At 56.0% G+C, this 14,300-nt stretch overlaps 1 protein-coding gene across 2 annotated transcripts; it reads right to left on the bottom strand.

Annotated features, from left to right (window-relative positions):
• Positions 1–108: 108 nt before the first annotated feature.
• Positions 109–14,274, bottom strand: LOC111073558 (protein lava lamp). Of its 2 annotated transcripts, XM_022365923.2 has the most exons (7): positions 9,377–9,480; positions 8,997–9,303; positions 8,832–8,903; positions 1,074–8,760; positions 863–1,004; positions 608–801; positions 109–534 (listed from the first exon to the last, which is right to left on the bottom strand). In XM_022365923.2, the coding sequence occupies exons 2-7, from the start codon at positions 9,060–9,062 to the stop codon at positions 440–442; spliced, it is 8,256 nt and encodes a 2,751-aa protein (XP_022221615.2). In that variant the 5' UTR covers positions 9,063–9,303; positions 9,377–9,480; the 3' UTR covers positions 109–439. The 2 variants fall into 2 exon arrangements, 1 of the variants encoding a protein (XP_022221615.2); XR_002607720.2 differs by lacking the exons at positions 109–534; positions 608–801; positions 863–1,004; positions 1,074–8,760; positions 8,832–8,903 and adding exons at positions 11,125–11,369; positions 11,431–13,963; positions 14,031–14,274 and having other exon boundaries at positions 9,058–9,303; positions 9,377–11,056.
• Between the last annotated feature and the right edge of the window lie 26 nt (positions 14,275–14,300).

Below are 14,300 nucleotides of genomic sequence, written 5' to 3'. Positions count from 1 at the left end.
ATGCGTAAAATGAGATCATATATGTATGTACGTCACGAGAACACATGCCATGCCATGCAGCCGCTGCATCGTTTAGAACCCAACCAGTAAAAACCTTTCTTACTTCTTCTTACTTTTAAATTTTCTTTTAGCTTTTTTTATACAATTTTTACATATCTACAACATAAAAGTTACTGCCTATCGCAGTGGAACAAATCGGAATTCTCTTAATCATTTCATCTTCTGCTTTGGGCATGATCTGATCCATCGAGTAGCTTTCATTCAGCCAAGGTACGCAATATCGAATATTAAACACTAACGTTATCGCTGTCGCCATCGCCAAGGAAACGAACGAGTTGAAGGCGAAATTATAGTAATGATTCGTAGTTCTAGTAGCATTAGTTTTAGTATTCCATGCAAGCGATTCGTTTTGGGGAAGAGTTGCAGCCTGCCTCTGCGATCAGTTGGGGTAGGCATGCTGGCTGTCTTCCTCAATCTTGTTGCCCAGTATCCAGTCCATGAGACCCATCGTGGGGGAACGCGGCGCGGGCTGGGCTGTAAATGAACGAAGGAATTGGCTAATCGGTGAGCAAAAGAGGGCGGCAACTGTGACCAAACAGCTACTCACATTGATCCACGCCAAACGACGGTTGACTGGCTGCTGCTGAAGCGCCAAGTGGAGTTACAGTCGTTACTGCCGCCGATCCTGATCCCTGCTTGGCCATGTCCCTTTGCAGCTGAACCATTTGCTGCAGGCGTTGCTCGCGCTCGTCCACGATGGCCTTGTCCTTTGAGTGTTTCACCGTTTGCAGCTCAGCCAATCTATTCGAGAAAGAACTATAGTCAGGCAGTGGGGGACAAAGGTGCCCGGAGGGAGACATACTTTTGCTTCAAATCACTGCCTCTGGTATTGGTGACTACAGCCAGATCGGTGCTGCTGGCGTTGCTCGTCTTTCTGGGCGTGCTGCCCGAGGCGGTCGATGAGGAGGCAGTGGCACTGCTCGCGGCACTGGCTGCCAGTGCAGCTGCAAAGCAAAACAACGTCAAAACGCATGAGGAATCGGAATCACATTTAGGGATTAAGGATAACTTACGATCGTCGCTGGCCCGAACGCGCTCGGTCTCCAGCTGCCGCAGAGTGTCGGACAGTTTCAGCTGCAGGTGATCGCGTTCCTGCAACAACTGGCCCAGCTCGAGTATCATCTCCTCGACCCGCATGTCACGTTGATGGAGCATCATCAGTGCATAGTCGAGGTCCGCCTTCAGCACGTACTCCGACTGAGTATCGGCTCCAACAGCCCCGCCGCCGGCTCCCTGATTCTGCAGCCGGAAGGGATCGTACTGGGCAGCAAGGCGAGCATATTCTGCCGAGCGAATGGCCAGCTGCTCCTTGAGTGTGACAATCTCCATTTCTTGCGTCTCCAGGGCCTTTTGCATTTTCAGCGAGGAGTCGCTGTCCTCTGCCTGGGGAACGGCAGACTCCGTAGGATATTGCTGCTGTTGCTGAATCTGCTCGAGCTGAGCCTTGAACGCAGCCTCCCTTTGCGACAGATGGTCCTGCCAAATGTTGGCCACTTCGCCGCACTTTTGCTCCACCACCGCCTCCCACTGCTGGTTGAGCGCATCCAGATCCGGTATCTGTGCTGGACTCTGACTATGCTGAAGCAATTCCAGGGACTTGCGCAGCTCGGCTATCTCAATGTTCTTGGTGTCCAGCTCGAGAACGGTGTGCTTCATCTTATCCTCCAGCTCCAGGCTCGACAACACATGGTTGTTCAGCACACGCAACTCCTCCTCCATGTCAGACTTCTCCGACTGCATTTGCTGGCACTGCGCCCGCAGCTGTTGCAGCTCCTCCCGATCTGTCTCTGGCGCTGTCGCTGCCAACGCGGGCGACAGAGCAGGCTCCTCCCTCTCCTCTTTCAGTTGCTTGATCTGCATGCGCAGCAGTTGCAACTCCTGGTTCTTGGTCAGTATCTCGAACACCAACTTCTCGGTCTGGTCCTCGCGCATCAACTCCTCGATGCGCTGCTTCAGATGCACAATCTCCGACTCCTTCTCCTGCAACTGGGCCATCTGCTCGTCACTGGCTGCAGCTGAAGCTGAGGCTGAGGTGGCCACAGACTGCTCCGCTTGTCGCTGGGTCTGTCGCAACTCCTCAATCTCTGCCTGCCGTTGCCTGAGGCACTGTTCCACCTCCACTTTCTGGGCCCGAAGTTCTTCCAGCTCCGACTGCCGACTCCTCAGCTGCTCCACTTCCAGTTTGAGGCTATGCAGCTCATTGGCCTCCACTTGGTTGCCTCTAAGCTCGTCCAGCTCCGCTTGCAGCTGATGTAAATTTTCTCTTAGCTCTTCCCGTTGTGCCTGGGCCTGGGCAGCCGTCTCCTCGGCCAGCTGAGCCTGACGCCTCTCCTCCAGCAGCTGTGACTGCAATTCCTGGCACTCGGCATTCAGGTCTACATTTTCCGCCTGTAGATTTTCAATTTTGATGAGGGACTCTGCATCGCTTCTGTTGGGTGCAGCATCCAAAGGTGCGGCTGCGACTGCGACTGTGGCCGGCACATCCCATTGATCCATCTGGGTGAGCTTCTCCTGCAACTCGCGGATGCGGGCCTGGTACATTTGCACGTCCCTGTCCTGGCGCTCCTTCAACTCGGCCATGCGGTCATTTCCGGCGGTGAGCACATCGATGCGCTTGCTCAGTTTCTCCCTCTCCAAGGCGTGCTGCTGCACCAGCTCCTCGTTCTTCGCCTGACGTGCCTCCTGCAGTTGCAACTGATGCTTCAGCTCCTCGATAATGGCCCCATCGAGGTCGTTGTCCGGGGCTGTGACTGTGACCACCGCCTTACTCTTGTACTCCTTGAGGCGCTTCAGCAGCTTTGCGGTTTTCGTCTGCAGCTCGGCCTTTTGCTGCTCGGCGGCGGCCAACTGGCGCTCCAGCTGGCCAATCCTCGCGTGCATCGCCTCACCATCGGGCTGTGTGCGGATCTCAATGTCTTGGGTAGCTTGAGCGGCGGCAGCGGCGCTTGCCCAGGGATCATCGTCGACACCCCAGTCGACTGCCTGCTGCTGCTCCTGCTGGGGATGGCAGATGTACGCCTTCTTTGGTACAATCATGGCTTCCACCACAGGCTCTGGCTGAGTCTGGCCCCAGCCCTGCTGTTGTCGGGTGACCGCATCCGGCACAGATTCCTCCGGACCACCCACTCCGAAGAACATATCCAGCGAGGGCGCGCCCGTCGGTTGGATGAGCTTCTCGAGGGCAGCCAGTCGCTCGCGCTCCTCTTCCGCGCCCCTAATCTCTGCCAGCTGCTGATCCCGTTCGTGCAGCAATCGCTCAAGCTCGGCCAGACGCCGTTCCTGGTCGGCAACCGCCTGATTGCGGGCCAAGAGCTTCGTTTCCAGATCCTGGGCATGCTTCTCCAGATCCGAGACATTTCGCTGCAAATCCTCGATGGTGGGGGGCGGCGGTAGCGTGGGCTGGGGCTGATGCTGGGGCGGCGGAGGTGCAGCCGACAACTGCTGGCTGGACACCCTCAGGGGCTGGACAATCTCGTCGAAGGGCGATGGAGCTGCGCCGGCATCGCTGGCAAAGAAAAAGGATGCAGCGGGAGCTGAACCGGAAGCGCTAACAGATGCCGCTGCTGATCTCTGCCTGGCAGCCGCCAGCTGTCCAGCCTGCTCCTCAAGTCGCGCCTGCAGTTCGATTAGTTGCTCCGTCAGCCGTTTGTTCTCCGTCTCGATGTAGACCTGATCGTCCGTCTGGTTCTGGCCGAGCGTGTCCCACTCGGCAATCTGCTGCTGAAGAAGTTGAAGCTCCTGGGTGTGGTTGGCGCATAGCGAGTCGATTTGCGAGCGCAGGTTGTCCATCTCCGTCTTGTCTTGAATCACCTGCATGCGCAGCTCCTGAAGCTCCAAGACGTCCTGCTCGGCGCTATCCTGCTGCAGCCGTAGCAACGTCACCTCGCGGCTCAGGGTGGAACGTTCTCGCTCCACCTCCTGCAGCTCCTCGGTGACGCGGCTGAGATCCTCGCCACGTTGACTGATCTGCTCGTGGGCCCGTTCCAACTGCTGGGTGAGGTCGCGGCTCTCGGCTGTTGACCGCTCCATGTGGGCATTGAGATCGCACTCAATCTCGTCCAGCTCGGTGGCCTTGGCGGCCAGCTTGGCATCGTACACCTGCCGTTGGCGCTGCAGCTCCGACTCCCTGAGGGCAAGCTGCTCGCGGAGATCAGCCAACTCGTCCTCACTGTGGCTGCTCATCGTTTCGCGCTCCGCCTGGGCCTGGGCCATCAGTTGGCCGTGCTTGATCCTCAGGGCATCGTACTCCGCCCGAAGCTGAGCCAGTTGCTCGCGGGAATCCTCAGACTCGCCGGAAATTAGCTCCAATTGGCGATTATGCGCCTGTTCCCGTTCGGCCAGCTCTCGCACGCGCTCTCGGAGCTGGGTTTCGTGTTCCTTTTGCTGGGAGGAGTTCTGCTGCAGCTGCTGCTCGAAGAGATTGGCCCGATCATGGGCTGCGGCCTGCTGGTTGGCCAAACTCGCCACTTGCTCCTCCAGGGCAGCGCTCTTGGCAAGCAGCTCCGTGTTCTGCGACTCGAGGGACTCGATATACGACGCATCCTGCTGCAGTTTGGCCTGAATGCCCCCGTGGATGGTCTCTAGGCGGCCGATGGTCACCTGGAAGTCGGCCTTGTCTCTGGCATACTGCTGGGCAAGCAGAGCGTGCTGCTCCTCGGCAGCCTGCAGCTGGGCCCTCAGCAGCGCCTCCTCCTCGCGTGGCTCCTCTGCTGCCACGGCTGCTGTCGTCTTGTCCTCAGCATGGAGGCGCAGCTGTTGCAGCTCGCGTTGCAGTGCCTGAATGGTGGCATTGCGGTGCTTGATCACCTCCTTGGACTTGTCGAACTTGGTGGACTTTTGCTCCAGCTGGCGATACAAGTCCGCCAAGCTGTGCTCCTGCTCCGTCTGCTGCTGCTCCCAATGGGCCTGATCGCGTCGCAGCTCGGTGTTGGCACGGACCGTGTTCTGCAGTTCCACGTGCAGACGCTGCTGCTCCTCGTCGCGCTGCTGTAGGAGATGTTCCTGCTCTTGGAGCTGCTGCTTGAGTTGTCGCTGGGCGTCGCGGCTCTCCAAATTCACATGGATCTTGGCTTTCAATTCCTCGTTGAGGCGTGCCACCTGCTCATGCAGCTTTTCCACCTCCACGTGATCTATGGCCGTCTGCTGGGGCCGCTCTGTGAACTCCTTCAGTTTCTGCTCCAATTCGGCGTTCTCTTGGCTGCGCTTCTTCAGGTTGAGGGCGTACTTCTTGAGCTTCTCGCGCAACTCCCGATGCTTGTGCTGCTCCTCCTGCTTGGCCTGTTCAAGGCTCTGGTAGAGTTCCTGCAGCTGCTGGTTGAGCGCCTCAATCGTCTCCTGCTTGGTCGCCAGTTCGCTAACCTGCTGCGCGGCCAGGGACTTGCTGACCCTCAGCGATTCCTTGAGATGGCCGGGATCTTCCTCCTTGGCGCGCAGCTCTCGTAGCTCCGCCTGTGCGGCCTGAAGCTCCAAAATCTTCAGATTGAGTGTGTGCTCGCTCTCGCTGAGGTTCTCAATGAGCTGCTGCTTCTGCTCGGCCACCAGGGCCTTCAGTATGCTCAGTTCCCCCTCCATGGACTCGGCGCGGGCCTCCAACTCGCGTCGAATACGCGTCTGCTGCTCCATGTACTTCTCGTGGCCCATTTCCTTGGTGTTCAACACTTGATGGAACTGCTCCACTTGCTGCTGGAGCTGCGTTAGCTTTGCCTCTTGCGAGGCTATTGTCTGCAAATGCTCGGATTCCCCGCCGCGAAGATCGGCTATTGTTTGCAGTTGCTCCTCGATTTGCTGGCGCTGATCGGACTCTTGGCTTCGCAGCTCCCTTAGCGTCGTCTGCAATTCCAGCAGTTCCCTCGCCAGATCTGGCTGCTGTTCATCCACGGCTGCAATGGCCAGTTGTGGCGCTTCCGGTTCGTAGCTTTCCTGAAGCTCTTCCAACTCCAGGCGCAGTCTGGACAGCTCTGCCTTGAGCTCGGCATTCTGGGCCGTAAGTTTTTCGTACTCGGCCAGAGCCTTGCCATTGGGAGCCGTCACAGCGACCACCGTCTCCACGACGGTCACCGTTTCCACCGCCGTGCTGGCCTCCTTCACCTTTTGAAGGAGCTCCGTCAGCTGGGTGTGGCAGTTTTTGGCCTCCTTGGCCAGTTTCTTGGACGCATTGATCTTTGCCTGACGATCGGCCTTGCGGTAGGCCTCCAACTCTGAGTTCAGTTTGCTGAGGGATCGCTCGCACTTGTCGAAGAGGGCGGGGCCCCCCTCGCCGGCATCCAAGGCAGCCACCACCTCTGAGGAGCGCTGCATGGAGCTGAGCTCCTGCGAGAGGTTCGAACGCTCGCTCAGCTGCAGCGAAAGCTGCTCCTTTTCGCGCTGCAAGTCCTCCTTTTGCAGATGTCCTTCGCTCAGTCTTGACTCCAGGCGGGTGTTGTCAGCTGTTAGGCGCTGCAGTTGCTCCTTCTGGCCATCCAGTCTCGCCTGGAAGTCCCCATTCTCCGCCGTCAGCTGCTCCATCTTCTCGAGCACCTCGCGTCGCTCGTTGGAAAACAGCTCGATCCTCTGGAGCAGTTCGCTGCGCTCTTCCCTCAGCTGGTTCAGACTCTCGCTGGCATCGGACGTGAGATCGGTTTGAGTAAGTTCACTCACGACACTTGGCAGCCGGGCAATGGGCGCCTTCGACGCCGCCGCCGCTTCCTGATCCTCTTGATGCTGCTTCTGTTCCTGGGCATCGCCCTCGCTGGCCGGACGACGTGGTGTGAAGCATTCCAGCTGCTCTTGCGAAGGTCGCTCGACAATCTCTATGGACTCGGCGGAGCTGGAGGCGCTGATCTTTTCCAGTTTGTCCAGCAACTCCATGTTCTCGTTGACGTAGTGGGAGAGCTTCTTGTCAAGGACATCCTTCTCGGCTTGGAGTGTCTGAAGCTGGAGGATCTGCTCCTGCGCTTGCTGCTCCAGTTGATGGACGCGCTGCGAGAGATGTTCCTCCATATGGACTTCGCTCAGCTCGGATTCCACGCGGGCAGACTCGTTGCCCTCCTGAAGAGCCTCCAAAGCCTGCTGGAGTTCCATTTTCTGTTCCTCCAACAGCCGGACGGCCTCCCTTTGGAGAGGATTGATCTCGTGCTGCGTCTGTTCCTCCCCCTCGCCCTCTTCCTGCATATTGGACAGCTGCCACTGGCCCTTCTCGTCCTCCAGCACAGTGATTCGCTGTTGCAGATCCTCATTTTCGGCCGCCAGAGCAGCCAATTTTTGCTGACTGTCCTCGGACTGAATTTTCTGCAGCTGCTTCTCTGCCTGCTTGCATTTTAGCTTCAGCTTGATGTTGGCCTTGTTGGACTCGTCCAGTTTCTGCTTTAGCTGCTGCAACTCTTCCCTCAGCTGCTCGCTGGCCGAGTGATCCTCCTCGTCCAGAAATAGCGGCTTGCTCCGGCTGCTCTGGGCGAGCTTCTCCTCGAGCAGGCGCAGGTTTACATTGAGCACATTCAATTCGGTTGTCTTCTCGGCCAGCTCTTCACTCTGCTCGGCCATGGCAGCCTTTTGTTCCTCCAGTTGCGTGCACTGTGTGGCAATTGTCGCTTCCATCTGACTGAGACACTCGGAGACGTTGCTGTCGCTCACCTCCAGCTTTGTGGGGGAGTCGGCTTCTCGCCTCAGTTCATCGTAGGCTGCCTGGAGAGCGCTCAGTTGCTTGGCCAGCTCTTCATTGACCTGAACCTCCGTGTTAATAGACTCGAATTGGCTGTTCTGCTGCTGCTGCTGAAGCTGCTGCAGCTGCTCCCGCGCCGTGCTCAGCTCGTCGGTGAGCTCGCATCGCGTCGTCTCCAGCATGTCGTTGATGTTTTCGAGCTCTGACAGGCGCTCCTTCATGGCCACCACCTCAGAGTGTAGGCGGGCGTGTTCCTGTTCCTGCAGGCTGTTTCTCTCGGGCACCGCATCAGCACGCACCTGCTCCAACTCCTCGTTCCTTTGCGTTAAGGTGCGCTGCAACTCGGCGCCGGACAATTCCAATTGCTCGATGAGACTGGCCCGCCTGGCCAGCTCTTGGCGCAACTCTAGCACCTCCTGCTCCTGCCGGCTCTGTTTGAGCTCGGTGACTTTCATCCTGTTCTTGAGCAACTTCATTCGGCTCTCGTCCAGGACGTCTGCCTGCTGCTGCTGTTGCTGCTGCAAATCCAATGCCGAGCGATGTCGGGAGACGAGAGCATTGTCCTCTGGCACCGCCGCCTGCCGAAGATCAGTCATCGAGGAGCCCAGATCGGCGGCGGTGCGGCTGTGGCTGCGGCTCTGGCTCTGGCTGAGGCTGGACCTGATGGAGAGCAGAGATTTGGCCATATCTCGCTTTCGCTGCTCGATCAGCGCTCGATTCTGTTCCGTGCGCTGGGTGAGCATCAGCAGTTTCTCACTGCCGCTGGCATGCAGCAGCGAACTGTCCAGAGATTTGTCCGTTACCTCCTTTGTGGGCGTAGCCAGGGGAGTGGAGGCATCGGCCACTGCAACGCCGCCCCCCGAACGCGCCTTGAGCACGGTGAGTTTCTGTTCCAATGCTTTCAGCGATTCAATGGATTCACTATTGCTGGGCCGGTGTTGCGCTCGCTCCCGCAACTCCATCAATCGTTCCTGTTGTTTGGATAAATTTTCTTTTAGGCTGTCGAGGCGACCTTTGCTCCCGCCGCCGCCACCGCCGCCTATCGTTGTGCTGGTGGATACATTCTGTAAAGGTCAAAAGCAATAATTTGGGTTCTGTGAATGCGAACGGGAATGGAAATTTGTCCACCACTCACCTGCAACAGGGACAAATCGTTTGAGCTGCCCGTTATCCGCATGTATCCTTCGGCATCTTCGTTTTCGTTATGCTGCAAAGAGAACAAGGAACATGAAGATTCCAGCTGCAATAATCCTTGCAAAGGAGCTCTTTGGGTGGAGGGGTTTGGTTTCTTGTTTCGCACCTGGACAATGGAAAAATCCAATGAACTTTCCAAGCCAGCAGCATCCGTGGCAGTTTTCTCAGCCATGTGGTCGCGGTTCTGGTCGTTGTCGACTCGCGTCAATTACAAACCAAGTACCAAAAACCAAACTGGGTAATGGAAAAAACAAATATAGGGCACTGGCTATCTCCTAGGAGGATATGTCCAATGTCGTGTGTCGTCGTTGATGGAGTTCGCTTCGCTAGCTATCGACATTTGCAGATATATGATGGATGCAACGAGAGCGTTTCAACCGACGTTTGTTTAGCATATCCAAATATACATAATTCTGGTGGAAATCCAGTCGAAGTTGTTGGAATTCGTGGCAAATGACGTGTTGTAGTGTTTTTGGACAAACTTACAGTGTGCCCGTATCTCGATAGACAAACAAAACCTCCCAAAAACGCTTTCTTTTCCAGTGTTGAAAGTCACTGGGAACAGAAAAGGACACTTTCCAATACTGATTTACATTTAAATTTTAAAAATTGATTACAAACCGATTTATTCAAAACCTTGACATATAAAGGCGTTTAACATAGTTAACTTAAAGATAAACCTAAGCTTAACTAAGATCCAAATGGACAGCATATTATAAATAAAATTATTTATGTTTTCTGAATAGCTCTTGTGGCGCATAGAACGGGTGGGTTCCCGTTGTTAGGATCTCTCTACAAATTGGAGGAAGAGTCTGCGGCTGTTTCGGCCACATTGTCTGCACTGCTGATGCCAATAGCTAAACTGCCGCTGCCGCTGCTGTTTGCGTTGCGTTCGCTGCGAGAACGAATCAGGAGGTTGATGAGATCAAACAGTTGGTCATCGCTGGGGCTGCACTGGAGCAGCAGCTGCTGTACAAAATCTAGACGCTCCGTGTCGGAGCGAGTGCCACTCTTGAGGATTTCTGGGACCTGGGCCAACAGGCTGCTGCGGCAGTTGTTGTTGATCTTGGACTTGGCGCAAATGTAGTCGAGCACCGAGTTCAGATTGAGCCGATCGCACACCACCGACGATAGATTCTCTCGCACAGCGTGGTCCAGAAAGTCCTTGGAATGATTCTCGGAGAGCGTCTCCAGCACATTCGTCTTGAGCTTATCGTTGTTGCTCATCTGGCTGGACAGAAACTTGGCCACTATGCTGGCACTCTTCAGAGTGGGGCCAGCGCCCTCGTCAAAGTACCGCTGCAGTACGGTATCCAGGGAGCACTGGCTCACCAGCAGATCTAGCGCCTTGTCTGTGTCCATAATAGCGAGATCCTGGCAGACAGCAACGTCACTTCTCGATTTCTTGATGCTCTCCCTAGTGTTGGCTGACCCAGCATTGGAATTGGGGGTACTATTGTGTGTCGTCGTCGTCGTTGAATCGTTCCACTTGAGGGTGGTGAAAGCATCCTCCTCCACGACATCTGAGGACTTGTCCAGCGTTTTGTCCGCTGTGGCTGACCTGGCCGTTTGCTCGTGGGCAAACTTCTCAATCTCAATGATGCTGTCCAGACGACCACGGCGCTTCAGCGCGGATGTCTGGGCGATCTTGTCCATCAGCAGACAGCGCTTGGGCTTGCTGCTGCGACTCTCATCCGCGTCACGCAGATATTCCTTAGTCACAGACACGGGTGGATCGTGGAAACTGACCCGCTTGCGCTTCAGAGCAGGCGATTCGTACGACATGGAGTCATCGATGCTCTCACAGCGCAACTTTCGCTTCAGGATGCTCACCGACGGACTGGCCGATGGTGAGGGCAGACGCTTCGAGAACACCAGCAGCTCTTTGGCCTGTATGGGTGTCGAAGTATGCTCCGTGCCCGTCAGCTCGTTCAGCTCACTGGTGGGCGTGGACACCTGATCCCCACGGTCGAGAACACGGGCCGGAGTGACCTGAATACGAGACGATATGGGGGCATAGGGCGAGATAGAGCCGCCGCCGTCCAGTTTCTTGTTGCGAATCATGTTAATCAGCTGAGCCCCGCGCCCTGTCAAATGCCCAGTTGGCTTCGGCCGCAGTGTGGGGCTGGTGGAGTTGTTGGTCTGCTTGCGATCCGGTGGAGAATTCTGCAAGCAGAAGGGAAAGCATTAGCACAATCAGTGGAAGGCCTGCTTGGCCTGCTTTGTGTACTCACCAAATTGCACAAGCGCGTGCTGGGTTTCCTTGGCGAGGTCTCCAACGCAGGAGTTGCCTCCCCACTGCTTCCGGGCAGGAATTGAGTGGAGGGTATCGGTTCCACTGGCATATCCGGTGGTGTTAGCTGGGTATCGAGAGGATTGGCCGCAGCTGCAACTGCAACTGCGACTGCAGCTGCTGCCTCTGGGAACAGATCCTCACTTAGCAAGGGGGTGGGTTTGGCGATCCTTATTTTGGCGACAGCTGAAATCGAGGCAAAACGGTTACTCGCACATGTCGTTGGGCAAAACTGGTTTTCGCTTACCTGCTGAACTCGTAGAGGGGGAAGGTAGTGGCAGTGGATGTGTCTTCTTGGGCGATCGTAGCTGTCGCTCGGGCGTGGCAGGTGGCTGTGTTTCCACTTCCTTCAGTGCTGCACGCTTCCGGGTCTGCCGCATGGGCACCTCCTCAATGGGCTCCTCCAATGGTTCCGCCAGAGTGCGTGGTTTGCGGAATTTGTTCTTTTCTGTGCTTGGTTCGGGATTGGGATTGGGATTGGCAGCCTTGCGGCTGGGAGTGACGGCAATAGCGGCTGCGGTTGCTGCGGCGGCTGGCTCGTCGACGGGCAGGCTTTCCGAGATGACAATCACATCATCATTTTCATCATCATTATTACTCTTGGCTGCGATGGCCAGCTCGCCCTGCTTGCTCTTGGCAATCACCACCTTCTTGGGTGTCCACGGTTTAATTGAGGAAGAGTCCTGCGACTGGCTCATGTCATTGTACAGGGCGGGAATGTCCGATTTCTCAGCAAAGCGCTCCTTCTGGCGATCTGTCAGCTTCTCCGGATTCAGACTCCACACGGAGGGTATGATAACAAACAGGTCCTCGCCCTTGAAGATATCCCTCAGCTGGTTGGCCATCGTCTTCATTTGCAGCTTGCGGAACTTCTCCTGAATGGACCGCTTCCACTCATCCAGAAAGCTGCCCTCGCACTTTTGCTTGTTCCAGCACTGAATGGCAGCCGATAGAGTCGGCTTTAGGGCATCAAAGACCACCATAAGTTCGTTCTGGCGCAAATCGAGGATCACATTGCGAAGCGTATTGAGACAGGCCTCCAGAATCGGCTGTGTCGGATGCTCAAACACGGCCTGGAGCATTCCGAAAACATCTTTGTATAGGGGCGGATCCTTGCAGAGGCCCAGCTTGAGCACTGCAGACACATACGCGTCGAAAAACTCGTAAAAGAGCGGCTCATCTTTGCTCTTCAGCAGATCGATCAGGGTCGTCTTTAGGTCACCCACAAACTTCTTCCTATCGGGGGCGTTCTGGCCGGCGTTGACGAGCTGTCGCCACTGCTCGCAGAAGCTGCTGTCGAAGACGTTGCTCACGCGCCGGCCGGCGAAGGCGGCGCAAGTCTGTAGGGGCCACAGCACCCAAGTGTCCAGCAGGGTGGCATTGTGCGGCAGTCGATACTCGAGCGCATTGTCCCGCAGGTAGTTGGTCATTGCCTGGGACACCTGTCGCCAGACGTGCAGCTTAACTGCAAAGTCCTCGTGATCCTCCTCCTCGTTGGGCTGCATCAGGAGCTCGGCAAAAGAGCTTAGCAAACGGAACTCGTTTTGGTTGCTGGCATCGATGTTGTCTGTGGCGAAAATCGACGATATGCATCGCTGCAAGATGGCCGGCGGCACCTCCTTCTTGGCCTTGAGGCACAGCTTCAGGTAGGCCTCGAGGACGTCCAGAAAATCGCTGCCGGCCACTCGCTTCATCTCCAGGCTCTCACTCGCTATAGTGTTGAAGACGGCTCGCACTACGCGGCCACCTGAGCCGTCGACACAGATCAGACTCGACTCGATTTCCCCGCAGCAGGCTATGTTAAAGGAGGCAATGCCCAGCCTGAACATTGCCAGGCATAGGTTGCGCATCAGCAGTTGAAGCAACAGTTGCTCCGACTCCGTGGAGTCGTTTTGGGTGAGCAGCTTCATGCCTGCCACAGCGGCCGCCAGCAGGGGCCGCCAGTGCTGCTGCAGTACCTCTGCATTCATCAATGGTGATGGCTGGGCGAGGTTCTCTATGCGTAGGTCACGCATTAGACGCTGCAGGGGCTCACTGTAGTCGACATTCCACAGCGAGACGAGACAGGGCAAGGCGAGCTCCCGGGATGACTGATAGTTGTGGGCCAATCCGGTGGCCAGTCCCCGTGGTCCGCCACCAAAGACGAAGCTGAGGAAGTGCTCGACAACATTGTCAAAGGTCTTTGGCAGCTCCGAGTGCAGACAGGTGATGAGGTACCACCAGACACGCAGCTTGATTCCGCTCACATGAGAGGAGCGCGACTGAGAAGTGCGCAGCGGTATCAAGAGCAGGCGAAGGCGCTTCGAGGATGCCAGCTCATCGTAGGCAGCAAAGATCTTTATGAGCACGCGCCAGCAAAGGAAGGCCTCGGAGCGCACTCCGTGGTCTGGATTGCGGAAGCCCAGCTCAACGATGGCCAGGAATTTGTTGATGTAGGTGCAGCCCCGCAGCAGCTCCTCGTCCATTATCTGCACCAAGAGGGTCCAGATCTTGTGCCAGTTCGGGTTCTTTGCATCTCGCATCTCACCAATCTGCGTTGTGTACTTGTCGACAAAGTCACTCCTTAATTGTTGCCAACAGCTCGCCGCATGTATCACGGACACGTCAAGAGCCACCAGAGCCTCTGCCATCGCTGCCACGGCACAGTTTTGTATCTTCCGGTCAGCGTCGAACATCAGCGGAAGAATGTCGCCCAGCCAAAACTCCACGAGTTCATTATCTGTGAAGGAAGTGCCCATCAGGCCAGTGGTCTTGCAGCTGGAAGCCAGCAGGTCTATCATCTGAGGGCACCGATATTTGTGTAATGATTGTTTGCACGGGATGGACAAAGAACGAGATTCTACTTACGGTGCAATAATTCTGACGACGACCAGCAGAAAGCACTTCTTTGGTCGACAGCTGCACTGTGTGGTATGCTTCCCCCGCTTTTGCAACGTCTTCGATATCCATTGCTGCGTGTGTGTAATATTTAAGTTGGTCAATTAAATATATAAGCAAGCAGTGCAATCCAATTTATTGCCAAAATATTTTTTTCCACAATTAAAAAAATAGTAAGAAAAGCGCGCGAACTGATGAATCTAAAGATGGGAGAAGCAGTATCGATATAAGTGTGACCGA

Source organism: Drosophila obscura, unplaced genomic scaffold, assembly GCF_018151105.1.
Source record: "Drosophila obscura isolate BZ-5 IFL unplaced genomic scaffold, ASM1815110v1 contig_186, whole genome shotgun sequence".
Classification (NCBI taxonomy): domain Eukaryota; kingdom Metazoa; phylum Arthropoda; class Insecta; order Diptera; family Drosophilidae; genus Drosophila; species Drosophila obscura.
This window is presented reverse-complemented; position numbering and strand designations above follow the sequence as displayed.

Coding starts and splice junctions, on each gene's coding strand:
- LOC111073558 (XM_022365923.2), bottom strand. CDS start 9,062: ATGGCTGAGAAAACTGCCACGGATGCTGCTGGCTTGGAAAGTTCATTG. Junction 802..862: donor GGCAGTGATTTGAAGCAAAA/GTATGTCTCCCT, acceptor TTTCTCGAATAG/ATTGGCTGAGCTGCAAACGG. Junction 535..607: donor GTCGTTTGGCGTGGATCAAT/GTGAGTAGCTGT, acceptor GTTCATTTACAG/CCCAGCCCGCGCCGCGTTCC.